General features: G+C 46.3%; 1 protein-coding gene across 1 annotated transcript; it reads right to left on the bottom strand.

Annotated features, from left to right (window-relative positions):
• Positions 1 to 3,189: 3,189 nt before the first annotated feature.
• On the bottom strand, positions 3,190 to 12,468 carry Psma4 (proteasome 20S subunit alpha 4). Its single transcript, XM_041638664.1, has 9 exons — positions 12,351 to 12,468; positions 11,007 to 11,032; positions 10,731 to 10,773; positions 10,295 to 10,457; positions 8,014 to 8,091; positions 6,744 to 6,832; positions 5,416 to 5,546; positions 4,485 to 4,608; positions 3,190 to 3,591 (listed from the first exon to the last, which is right to left on the bottom strand). Exons 2-9 carry the CDS (start codon positions 11,007 to 11,009, stop codon positions 3,437 to 3,439), a joined length of 786 nt encoding a protein of 261 aa, XP_041494598.1. The 5' UTR covers positions 11,010 to 11,032; positions 12,351 to 12,468; the 3' UTR covers positions 3,190 to 3,436.
• Positions 12,469 to 12,569: the final 101 nt, after the last annotated feature.

The raw sequence follows: 12,569 nt of genomic DNA, 5'->3' as shown, positions 1-12,569 counted from the left end.
ATGGAAAACCCACTGGTCCTTCTAACCTAAGCAGGAAAGGGTTTTTCAGAATTTTACATAGCATATCAAGAAGGGGCACTATTTATCCATTCATCAGTGTCTATTTGTTGCTTTGAATGTGCCAGTTCCTGTTTATGGAACTAGGATATGGCTACTGAAAGAAAACGAAGTCCTTTCTCTAGAGATGTATCTGGGAGATGGACAGCAAATGTGACCACAGCTGGTGAAGAGCGCTGTGGAGAAAGCACGGCAGGGCAGGTGGCTCTTCCAGAGGCGCCGAGTGAGAAGGGAGCAGAGAGAGGTACCGGGGCGGGGGCGTGGGGGTTCCAAGGCAGAACTGGCAAATGTATGAACCGTGAGATAAGGACCAAGGACCGCCAGATCATTTGGATGAACTGGAGAGGGGAACATAGGCGGAAAAGGCAGCAGAGGGCCAGAGTACAGGGTGCTCTCATGGGCCAGTGTAGAGAACTGGACTTTTACAGAGGCAGTTGATTATGGGGAAAGAAAACCAGTTCAGCCTGCTGCAACCCAAACGAGAGATCATTCCTGATCCCTACAGTGCTAACTGGCTGGACTCTGAGCACAGGCTGGAGATACAGCCAAGACAGTTTTTGGACTCACTTTTCTACCCAGTCCAACTTTCAAGTGTAACAAGACAGAAGAAACAGGATCGTTTAAGGATAGACAGCCAGTCCTATCAAGATTTGGGGGATTGTCTACTTACAAATACGTACTTATGACCCCAGTATGCTGGCTAGTTTTACAACAACTTGACACAAGCTAGTCACCGGAAAGAGGGAAACTTTCAAATAGGGAAAAAAAAAAAAAATGCTACCATAAAATCAGGCTATATAAGCAAGCCGTTGGGCATTTTCTCAGTGATTGATGTGGGAGGGACCAGCCCATTGTGGGTCATGGTATCCTGGATTGCTGGTCCTGTGTTCTGCAAGAAAATCAGGCTGAGTAAACCATGGGGAACAAGTCAGTAAGCAGCACCCCTTCATGGCCTCTGCCTCAGCTGCTGCCCCTGGGTTCCTGCCCTGACTTCCCTCAGTGATGGACTATTGCCTGAAAGTGGACGATGAAATAAACCCTTTCCTCCCCAAGCTGCTTTTGGTCATGGTATTTCATCATCAAAATGAACCCTAACTGAGGCGCAGTGCTTTCCCTGCAGTTTGTGTAGCCTGTTTTGAGTAGTTTGAGGAGTATGTTCCTAGTGGAGGGCCAACAAGGTGACCCTTGACCTTCTCACATCAGCTCTACTGATGCTGAGCCTACTATCCACCTTGTGTCACGTTTTCATGCATAAGTGATTTTTGGTTGAAAATGACCTTCAGACACAGCGCTTGCTCATCTGCTAAGTGCAAGAAGACTATGATGTACCTTGAGAAAAAACATTTATCCCTAATGCTGTTGGTTGGGCCTTTTACAACTGTGTATAGTGCACACACCTGCTATTATCTCAGCACTTAGAAAACTGAAGAAAGATGGCTGTGAGTTCCGGGCCAGCCTGGGCTACAAAGACACATACGCCACATGCATACACACGCACCAAAAAAGGTGTCTCTTAAGTAGAAACGTGTATAAAACAGGTATGAACAGATGAATACACTATATATAGTTGATCTTAGCTAACAGGCTCCAAAGTGATAATTAGCTGTATGAACAATACAGTAACTGTTTCAGAAAAGTCATTATTAAGACATCTCGAGGACTGGACAGACAGCTTAGCTGTTAAGACAGCGTAACTGCTCCTGCAGAGGAATGGCGTTCAGTTCCCAGCATTCATGTTAGGTAGTTTGCAACAACCTGTAACTCCAGCTCAGGGGATCTTGGATGGCTGGCCTCTGTCCGCTCACACACACGTACATATATATAAATTATTAAAAATAAACTAACACACATCCTGCAAGAAACTGCTATTACTTCAATGTACTTTGGAGATAAAACTGGGATCCTGTTGGGTGGTGCACATCTTTAATCCTAGCACTTGGGAGGCAGAGGCAGGTGATTTCTGAGTCGAGGACAGCCTGGTTTACAGATCGAGTTCCAGGATAGCCAGGGATACACAGAGAAACCCTGCCTCAAAAAAAAAAAAACAAAAAAAACAAAAAAACCAAGAAACAAAAAACCAAAACAAACAAAACCCAAAACACTGGACCCTGTATTTGACAGACACTAGCTAAGGAAATCAGTTCTCATCCTGCCGTCATGAAATACCCCAGGTTTTTAAAGCCATGCCTATGTCTGGATCCCCTGGAGCTAAGAGGCATGGAGTTCAGCTTGTGCCCAAGTTTGAAAAGCCAATCAGGTGATCCTAGTGTGCAAAACTTACCTCTCCAACTTTAACAAGCGTTAAGAATCCCAATCTACGGCTTGTCAAATCAGGTGAGGAATGCATCTTTGTGCTCAACTGTGAGTTCACCATGCCCAAGACTCTAGGTCCAGTGCCCCAGGGTGGAGGTGAATGCAAGTGCAAGGACACAGGATGGGACTGGGTTTCAACTGCAGAGACTTGAATTCAGGTTCTACTCCTGTGATTCTATTCCTGCTGGGAGTCCATGAACCACATTTTAACAACTGCACTCCACTCCTTCTGCCAAGCCACAGAAGCACAAGCGGACAGAATGAGCTAAACCTAGCAAGCGTGCTCCCTCCGGCCTCACTGGAGCTGCTCTTCCTTGTTGGTCCCACTTCTCAGGCTGCAACTCCTCCCACGCTATCTTCTATGAGGCTGGGGCTGTTGACTGTGGGCAGCCTCAGTTCCAGTGTCAGGACTCAGTATTCCTTACAGACATGCAGATATACCCTAAGGTGCTGTTTAGTCTAACTGTTCAGTCTCAAACCAGTCCCTGGAGACCAGCAGGTAGCCTGTCCACTTTGTAAAATCCGGGTAAGTCATAGTATACATACCTCATCACTCTAGCAACCCTGGTGTTCTTTTGTTTACTCATTTTTATCATATGTGTCTGCATGTGGGTGGGCTATGCATGAGTGCAGACGCCAGGGGCACTGCATTCCCCAGCAGATGAAGTTGTGGCTGTGACCCACCAATATGGGTGCAGTGAATTGAATTTAGGTCCTCTGCAAGAGTAGTGTGTGCACTCTTAATTGCTGAGCTATCTCTCTGGCCAACTGTGGTATCTTCAACAATTATTGCTACAAAGAAATTTTTCCTTCACCATAACCAATCTTTCTAAATTTTATTCCAAAAAATTATGTGTTAAGATTAAGATGTCTATAAAGATGTCCATCATTACAATAAAGATCCAACTGGACAGATACGACAAGGACCCAATTCAGTATGTAATGTCCTATTTCCCCAATGGGCAAGTTAAAGAAGAAATAACAAAAAACCTTTCCAGGGTGGAAGGCCAGGACCACGCCTAACTGAATTGGTGCCTCTAAGGAGTTATAAAATCCGTGATTTTGTTTATTTATCCTTTTCTTTCTGTTCTTTTTCCTTCTTCTCCCGCTCAGCTTTAGCTTCTTCCTCCTCGTGTTTTTTGATCAACTGTTCTACTTCCTTCTGCTTGAGGACTCTGATCACGGTCTTTCCACTCTCTCTTGTTAGTGTGGCGATTTCCACTAAAAACACAAACACACACTTGTGTCAGAGGCAGAATGGCTTACTCTCTCTTTACCTGCATCTTGACCTTTTTCTTACTCTCCCATGTTTTATACTTTTAACGATACACTCACATTTTTACAGGAACAGAATACCTTTGATCCTGTGATACCCTGATTACCATTTTTACCTAAGGATCTTTTCTTCCCCCAGTAACTTTCTCAGCAAACATCTGTGTTACCCAGTAAGGCCAGGTCAGAAGTTGTTCTGACCCACAAGCTGAGCTGACCAGAAGGAACAAGCCAGAATATCCAAACAATACAACACTATTTTTAATGAACTTTCCTAATTTCTTTTTTTTTTAAATATTTATTTATTTATTATGTATATAATATCCTGTGTACATGTATGCCTGCAGGCCAGAAGAGGGCACCAGACATCATTACAGATGGTTGTGAGCCACCATGTGGTTGCTGGGAATTGAACTCAGGACCTTTGGAAGAGCAGGTAATGCTCTTAACCGCTGAGCCATCTCTCCAGCCCCCTAATTTCTTTTTAAAACAATGACCCAAAAGGCAGTTTCCATCAGGCATGGCGATGCACTATGGAAGCACAGGCAGGGATCACTGCTAGCTTGATGCCAGCTTTGTTCTAACAGTGAGGCCAAGGCCAGCCAGAAGCACAAGATCTACAAAACAGGAATTACATTCAGGCTCAAATCCTTAAGTCTGCCCTATGACGTAGGACTGTGGCTCTACAATTCAAGGCTAATCTTAGTCATTTAACAGCATGGAGTCTCCAGTATCCCCTAAGGTGACTGCTCCAATAAACTAAAACTCATTAAAGACCTAAGGCTGTAGCTACTCAATGAATCCCCTCACTCAGTTAGACAAATCAGGAGGACTGGGCTTACCTTTCTCAGCTGACAGTTTACTAACATCCATGGTCTTATTTAGCACCTTGATAGCGAGAGCAAGTGCCGACTTCAGAGTCATCTCTCCTTCTTTGTAGTCTTGTTTCAACATTGACACGGCTGCCTACAAAAAAAAAAAAAAAAAACAAAGAATCAACACAGAGTTTCCTTCAAATTTCTGCATTTAGGGGAGAGTACAACGGACTGGCCTAACACATCAACTGCCTAAATTCATATCAGCTTTGTAACCGGTACAAACAATGTTGACAGTGGGAAGGGTAACATGGATGGGGAAGGGACTAGGGTGACCAGTGTTCTGAAGGCCTTGAACCTGTGATCTCCACTAAAAGAGTTCAGAGGTGAGCAGGACGGTGGTAATGCACACCTTTTTTTTTTTTTTTTTTTTTAGTTTTTCGAGACAGGGTTTCTCCGTAGCTTTGGAGCCTGTCCTGGCACTAGCTCTTGTAGACCAGGCTGGCCTCGAACTCACAGAGATCCGCCTGCCTCTGCCTCCCGAGTGCTGGGATTAAAGGCGTGCGCCACCACCGCCAGGCGGTAATGCACACCTTTAATCCTAGCTCTTAGGAGGCAGAGACAGGTACAACTTTGAGCTCCAAGCCAGCCTGGTCTACAGAGCAAGTTCCAGGACAGGTTCCAAAGCTGCACAGAGAAACCCTTAATGGGGAACAAACAAACAAAACAGGGTTCAGATGTGAATTAACACATAAGAAAAAAGTTCTTACAACTTATAATTGAAAACTATCACTTAGCTATAAATATCATCAACAAACTACAGCATATAGCAGCAGAGACCACACTGAGGCCACGCTGACACTGGTGTTAAATGCTGTTAGACACTCTTGCACTAAATGCTACTCCAACAGCACAGACCTTAGCCTTCCCTGCATGTCAGCGTCACAAAGATACTCACCGCACTGTTGTTCCCGATACACGTGGCTTTCCATCCCCCGTAATTTCCACTTGGGTCACTCTGATAGAGCTGAAAGCCATAGTGTTTATCCCAGCCAATGTACAGCAGAGAAACACCAAAGGGACGCTTTCCTTTAACAAAGAAAAAAAAAATCAATAATCTCAATTTTAAAACCCAACCACCTCAATTTAGAGATGCCCATGGATGCGGCCCAAGCCTGTCTGTGGAATTAGGCATGCATAAATTGCTTTTGTGTTTTGGCCACCACAGATAAGCTCAGTCACAAATGCCACTTCTGTTTCCAGGAGCTGGACTCCGGCTAGGGAGGAAATGAGGAAACTGAAGCCCCCCACCCCCGTGCAGAATTTCATTATTATGTAAAAATAATCGGTTTCCAGACTTGAAAAGGCTACTCTGGCCACGAAGCATCCTGTTGTGGCATATGGAAGCATATTTTCATGAACAGGCGGAGCACCCAAGGGTTCAGGAGGCTGTGGCAGAAGGATGCAGAGAGCTCCAGGTGAGTCTAGGCTACACTGTGTGAATGTCTCACAAACAAAACATGTAGAGAGTAAGAGACTGCAGAGTGCTTATCCCTAAGCTGGGCTTTGTCACTCCTCCAACACCCAGTGATCACGGAAGGGACAAAGATACTGTAAGAGCCAGAGGTGGCGGATGACAGAACAATGTTTTCCAGACACAACAGGGAATTCACAAACAAGCTCGCAGTAGTTGTGACAACATGCTCAAGACCCATGCTATATAGCACATGGGAGGAGGGATGGGGGGGTGGGAGGGACACCAAAGGCGGAGGGATACAGGGGGGGCAGGAGGGAAGGGATTGGGGGATACTGAGGGGAGGAGGGATATCGAGGGAGGTGGGCATGACGTCCCACCTCCAGCTGATGAGTTTCTAGTATTGGCAGCTGCTGGGAGAGGAAGTCATTTTCTTTACAGGTGTGGCCCTTGCTAAAGTGACAATGCTATAGAGCAGGTCCCACACCCAGAGCGTTTGTTTAGCACAAACTGGACTGCAGAATTTAAAAGAGGAAAGTGGCAGGGAAAAAAAGAACATAAAGTCGGGCAGGTTGGCAGGTGGGGGAGAGATTTGGAAGGAAATGGTAGGTAAATATTATGAAAATTCACTGTATGGAATTCTCAGAGAATAAAAATATATTTTTAAAAATATATTTTAAAACCCCCAAAAGAAACCCAACAAAGCCAAAATATCAACCTCAAAAAACCTTAACACAGAACAAAACAAAGCAAAAGTTTATTCCTTATAGAATGTCTTAAGTTTTCAGAGTATTCCCAAAGAAACTCAGTACCTCCAAACTGTGTATAAGCCTGTTTGATATCGCATAATGCTGTAACCAACTGCTCACACGGAATTGGCTCCTGGTACTGTAATAAATACCTATGGTAAAGAGAATGACATATTAACAGGCTTCTCGAAAATATATACAATGCAAGGAAATGCCCTCTGGGGGGGGGGGAATATTTATGTGTTGTAATAAGAGCGATGGGACTGCGTCCCGCCACCCGGGCTTTACCCAGAATAATTACACGAAAACTGTATTCTTTTAAGCACTGCCTGGCCCATTAGTTCCAGCCTCTTATTGGCTCTTTTATATTGATCTAACCCATTTTTAATATTTTGTGTAGCACCACGAGCTGGCTTACCAGGAAAGATCTTAACCTGTGTCTTTCTGGAGTGGGAGAATTATGCCAACTCCTTACTAGGCTTTTTTTCTCCCAGCATTTTGTTCTGTCTACTCCGCCTACCTAATTTTCTCTCCTATTAAAGGGCCAAGGCAGTCTCTTTATTTAACCAATGAAATTAACACATTGGTTAAAAAAATAAAGAAACTGCTTGGCCCTCATAGGTTAGAACAGAGGTGGGTGGAGTAAACAGAACAAAATGCTAGGAGAAAGAGAAAGTGAGGTAAGACGCCTCAGACAGATCTCCCGGGCAGATGCGATGAAGCTCCAACCCAGGATGGACGTAGGCTAAAATCTTCCCGGTAAGAGCACCTTGGGGTGCTACACACATTATTAAAAATGGGCTAGTCCAGGTATGAGAGTTAACCGAGAAGAGGCTAGATATAATGGGCCAAGCAATGTTTAAAAGAATACAGTTTATGTGTTGTTATTTCGGGGCATAAGCTAGCCAGGTGACCAGGAGCTGGGGCGACAGGAACAAAGCCTGCAGCTCCCACAACATATATGGGGTAAATGTATAGCAGTGACTTATATTCTGAAGAGGACAGAGGGAGAAAAATACTAGTATTCTCATGTGTACCAGTATTTTATAATTTTATAAGTTTGTTTGATTAGGAAGAATACACTTTTCAATTAATGGACACTCCCCTCCCCCCCTCCCCGAGGGTATCTCTCTCTGTATAGCTCTGATCATCCTGGAACTCACTCTGTAGAGGTAGAGCAGGCTGGCCTTGAACTCACAGAGATCCCCCTGCCTCTGCAGGGATTAAAGGTGTGCACCACCGCCGCCTGGCCAATTAGGGGGTTTTCTAAACAACTTTAAACCCTTCCTTGGAGCCACGGGACTTGCTGGGTGTCCCACTACTCCATCCGTACCTTTGAGCAATGAGCCTTAGTTCATTAGTCAGGACGTTAGCATCAGATGTGATGCCTGCCACACTGCAAGCCATGTCCCTTGAAGGAAAAAAAAAAGACCAATGTAAGAGGAAAGATGCTTGCTAGGGCATTTCTGAGTGTTAAGAAGTACCTAGATCTATGAGGGATTCCCCAACTTTCCTTACAGGACCAGCCTCAGGGAAAAGGCTAGAAGATCATGATCTTGGGAGATGTTTAGCTAATGTCATTCAGCACAAATGATAAACAAATGCAGTCTCAGTTCTTTAGCAGACACATTTATTATTGCCCTCGGGGAGCAGGCAAGAGAAGGAACACTAAGTAGCTAAAGCAAGAGAGCCCAAGAAAAGGCTATGTTGAGTGGACAGACCACTCCACTGGGGTGTAACTCTCACTGCCTGGCCTGACAGGTGTGAGGGGAAGAGACACAGGGTGGGGGTTCACGGGCTGTCTAGGCATGTACTCCCTTTTCTGCCGGTTCCCAAAGCTTTCCCTGGGTCTCCACAGTCTAGCTACCTGCTGGGACTATGCCTCAACAAGTGCTCCAGTCACTGAGTAGGGCCTAAAGTGACTGTGGGGGAAGGACACTGTGTCAAGTGAGTGTGCCAAAAGCCCATGAGAGCACGAGGCCCATGCAGGAGTGTCTTTCTGGTGGCTATGTAACCTGGCACAGAACCCAACTGCCTTCTAAGTACCTATACCTTTCCTCTTGGACAAAAGTAGACCCCAGCCTTAATCAGAGAAGCCTCAGCTTAAGTGCTGGTAAGTGCATATCATGGATGTCTATGACGCTGGGGATAAGTGACAGTTGTGGGACAGCCCTAAAGAAGTCGCTTACACCACTGCCTCTCTAAGGCTTTCAGACAAGGCTTGTGGGAAAGGGGCCGGGAAGACAAAGAGTGGGCTGTAGACTACACTAAAATCATCAGTTCACAGCTGCTTTGGGCACAGGCAAGACCGGATGCTGTGGGATATTTGTACACTGTGTGAAGATGAATACAGTGACTGGTGTAATACAAAGCTGAATGGCCGATAGCTAGGCAGGAGGTACAGGCAGGATTTCCTAGGAGACACCAAGAGAGACAGAGAGGAAACAAGAGGGACAAGATGGAAGAGAGGTAACACCATGTGACAGAATGCAGATTAATATAAATGGGTTAATTTAAGTTATAAGAGCTAGTTAGGAATAGGCCTATAGGCTATAGGCTGAGCTTTCATAATTAATAAGACGTCTTCGTGTCATTATTTGGGAGCTGGCTACCAAGACAGAAAAAGACTTGCCATAATCCTACCAATAATCAGTCGAGAAGGGGCTCATAGGATCCTGTCTTTATACTGCAACTCTTAGCTGCTGATAGATTCTGACAAAGGAAGGATCACTGTCCTTGGTTATGTGCCAACTGCTAAGCCCACCGGCCTCCAATAGCTTTCAGCCCACAGTTACACAGATGGCCCTGGGAATGTCAGTCAATCTGTAAACAGACTAAACTTAAGAAAGATTTGTGGGGAGGGAGAAGGAAGACGGGGAGGGTAGGGATAGGATGTGAAAAGGGTCAGAATGTACGGTATACACCTCCAACACTGTAATAAAAATAATTAGATAGGCCTCAGTGACAAACATTCAGTGGGCCTACCCCACAAGGCAAAGTCTCTATGAAGCACGGCCAATCCTCCACGAAAAACAAAGTCCCAAGTACTCAACCTGAACAGAAACTAGATGTACTATGTGGCTGACTGTGCCCAGATCTCCAAATCCCGGTTCTTTGGTAAAGAGTCAGTGTAATTCTCCAGGATCTCTACTGTCATCCTAAGCAATACCACTAGGGCTTGCTTTATGCTAGGCATTGTGTGAGTTTATTTCGCTCATTTATTTTGTTTCTTTAGATTTCTATAACCACTCTGAGTCCCCAAGAAGTCAAATAATTGGTACAACATCACACCTTGTATTGATGGACGTTGACTTGTAAACCGAATCTGTGTGACCAGTAAGTACATACTTTTATCACTGCACAATGCCTTTTTGCACTGTTTAGCTTTGCACTCGAAGTGAATTACACATACTGAACATACTGAGACATAATACAATAAATGGGCTTCGAGGAGGTTTCAAGCAAAATAAAGCAAATACACATTTTCACAAGAAAAGAATTAATCTACTCCCTTCAGTTCTACCATCTCACACAGAAGACTCCTTTCCAGACATGCCAATCCCACTTGGGCTGGGAAGTGAAATAGTGCAAACTCTCCCCCAAGATCCACTTACTCATTAAGTTTGTAGATTTTTTCAGAAAAAAAGACTTCGTCCAGAAGCTTGTGGATGTTGCGCCGCTCTGCAGCAAGCAGGACTCCATCATTGGCTAAGATCCCCAAACAGGTGCCCGCGTGTCCGATAGCTTCCATGGCATACTCCACCTGGTATAACCGACCTGCAAAACAGCGAGACCCAGCGTCCCTCTGTGTTGCTACAGTGCTGAGCCAGAGAATCCAGCAGAATCCAGCAGACACAGCGGATTCAGCCTTAGTTTCACTACTCAACCTAGGGACAACAGCTATTTCAAAGTACAAGAAGAATGAGCCTAACACCAAAAGACACACGTATAGCTCCCCCCCCCCCCCCGCCCCGCTAAAAGTATAATACTTAAAAAAAAAAAAAACTAAACAAAAACTTTCTTTGAAGCAAGTTAAATTTTCTAATTTACCTTCTGGAGAAAATATTGTGGTCCTGGAGTCATATCTTCGAGACTGCAAAGGAAAAACAGAGCGATGATGCCTGTCACTGAAGTCAGTCAGCTTCTGGAAGCCCACAAACCTACAGCTGCGTCCCGGTGCTGAGTTCAGGGGAGGAAGCCACCATTCCACCCCACCCCACCCCACCTCCACCTGCTTCTGCTTCACTTCTCCTGTCAGTCTCTTAGCTGCAAACAAGAAGTAGCATTCAACAGGCACGAATTAAACAAAACGTGTCATGAACTCACCATGGCTTCTGAACTTTATGTAACTCCTGTGAAAAGAAAATAGGATCATTAAAAAAAATCATAATTTAAGAAGTATCTTCTAGCCAGGCACACGCCTTTAATCCCAGCACTCGGGAGGCAGAGGCAGGCGGATCTCTGTGAGTTCAAGGCCAGCCTAGTAGCTAGTTCCAGGACAGGCTCCAAGGCTACCCAGAGAAACCCTGTCTCAAAAAGCGAAAAGTGTCTTCTACCTTTTAAATAGTTTGCTCCACACCCTCATTCAGCTAACACTATGCATCAGGCAGCCATCGGGAACTATACTGGATGCCGAAGGTGAAAGCCAAGTCTGTCTGAAGAACTCAAATCGAGAGGCCAGAGGAGAGGGACACAGATCATAAAGTAACCAGAAGAGGCACCGAGGGTGGGGTGGGAAGAAGGGATGGACAGCAAGTAAGTTTTTGTGAAACAAAAACCGAGAATGAGAGTGAATCACAGATGGGAGAGACAAAAGTAAGTAGAAAAGCCTCAAGTCGAAGGAAAATTGGGAAAGGGTGAAGGGAAGGACATTCCAATTAGAGCGGGATGAGAAAGGTTAATGAAGTGGAAATGAGCGGATAAGAGACAAGACAAATTGTCTAAGCCCGATAAGGCCCTAAATTTCAGGGTGTAGGGGCAGGTGGTAAACCTGGGCCTCATATTTTCGAAAGACAGCAATGGAAGCTCTGCCTTTGTGGAAAAATAGCACCCTGAGTTCAGTTCCTATACTGCCAAATAATGGGAAACCAGGAATCGTGGCTGAAAAATTAAACAGACATCTGAAGGGTCTGGGTGCTCAGGTGAAAACTTAATCTCTTAACTCCTGACGGCTCCGTCGAATGACTGGGCGCAAGGACCCAAGAACTGACATTTTAGGAAAGTCGTCGGCAAGCTAACCTGCCAGGAGTCGATTCCAACGTGTAGGAGAAACAGAAAGGTGGCCCCGAGCACAGCAGCCAGGCCACGCCGGGTTTCGATTAGGCTGTGAACACAGCTCTACCTCCACGCCCCGCGCCGGCGCCACAAGCGTTGGACTTTCCCCGCAGCTCCACTTTCCCGAAGGGACTCGCAGGGCCGCCCCACCCCTCGCACCGACGCAGGGGGTCCCAGAGCCCGGGCCCGCCGTCCAGGCCGCGCGGGGATGCCCGACGGCGGACGGCGGGGTCCAGTCCCTGGCAGGCCGGTCACCGAGGAGGCGGGTGCAAAGTCATCGTGCCCACGGCTCCTCGGTGGCGGCCGCCCCGGCCTGGGCCGTTGTCTCCACGCAGATAGCCCCCGCCCAGGACACAGAGACCACGCTTCCGCGGGCCGTAGGGGACCGAGCCTCACCGGAGGAAGACAGTGAGGGGTGCAGATCGGTGTCGCTTTACTCAGCTGGAGAACCAACCCGGATGGCCAAGCATCCGCGGCGAATATGGCTCCCGAGCATGCGCAAAACTGCCAGGGGGCGGGGCGGCGAGGACGCGGAAGTCCTCCTGGTGGCGGGGCGGAGACAGGCTGCCCCCACGTGGACATTGGAGGAGAACAGCCTCGTCTTAGGCTGGGGTC

This window comes from Microtus oregoni, unplaced genomic scaffold (assembly GCF_018167655.1).
Source record: "Microtus oregoni isolate MIOR12 unplaced genomic scaffold, Mior012 000055F_ref0000237, whole genome shotgun sequence".
NCBI classification, from domain to species: Eukaryota; Metazoa; Chordata; class Mammalia; order Rodentia; family Cricetidae; genus Microtus; species Microtus oregoni.
This window is presented reverse-complemented; position numbering and strand designations above follow the sequence as displayed.

Bases quoted from the DNA above. Each gene is read 5' to 3' on its own strand.
- Psma4 (XM_041638664.1), bottom strand. The intron at 8,092-10,294 runs GTAAGTGGATCT...TTTTCCTTCAAG, and splicing joins AAAATCTACAAACTTAATGA to GGACATGGCTTGCAGTGTGG. The intron at 5,547-6,743 runs GTACTGAGTTTC...TCTTTGTTAAAG, and splicing joins GGCTTATACACAGTTTGGAG to GAAAGCGTCCCTTTGGTGTT.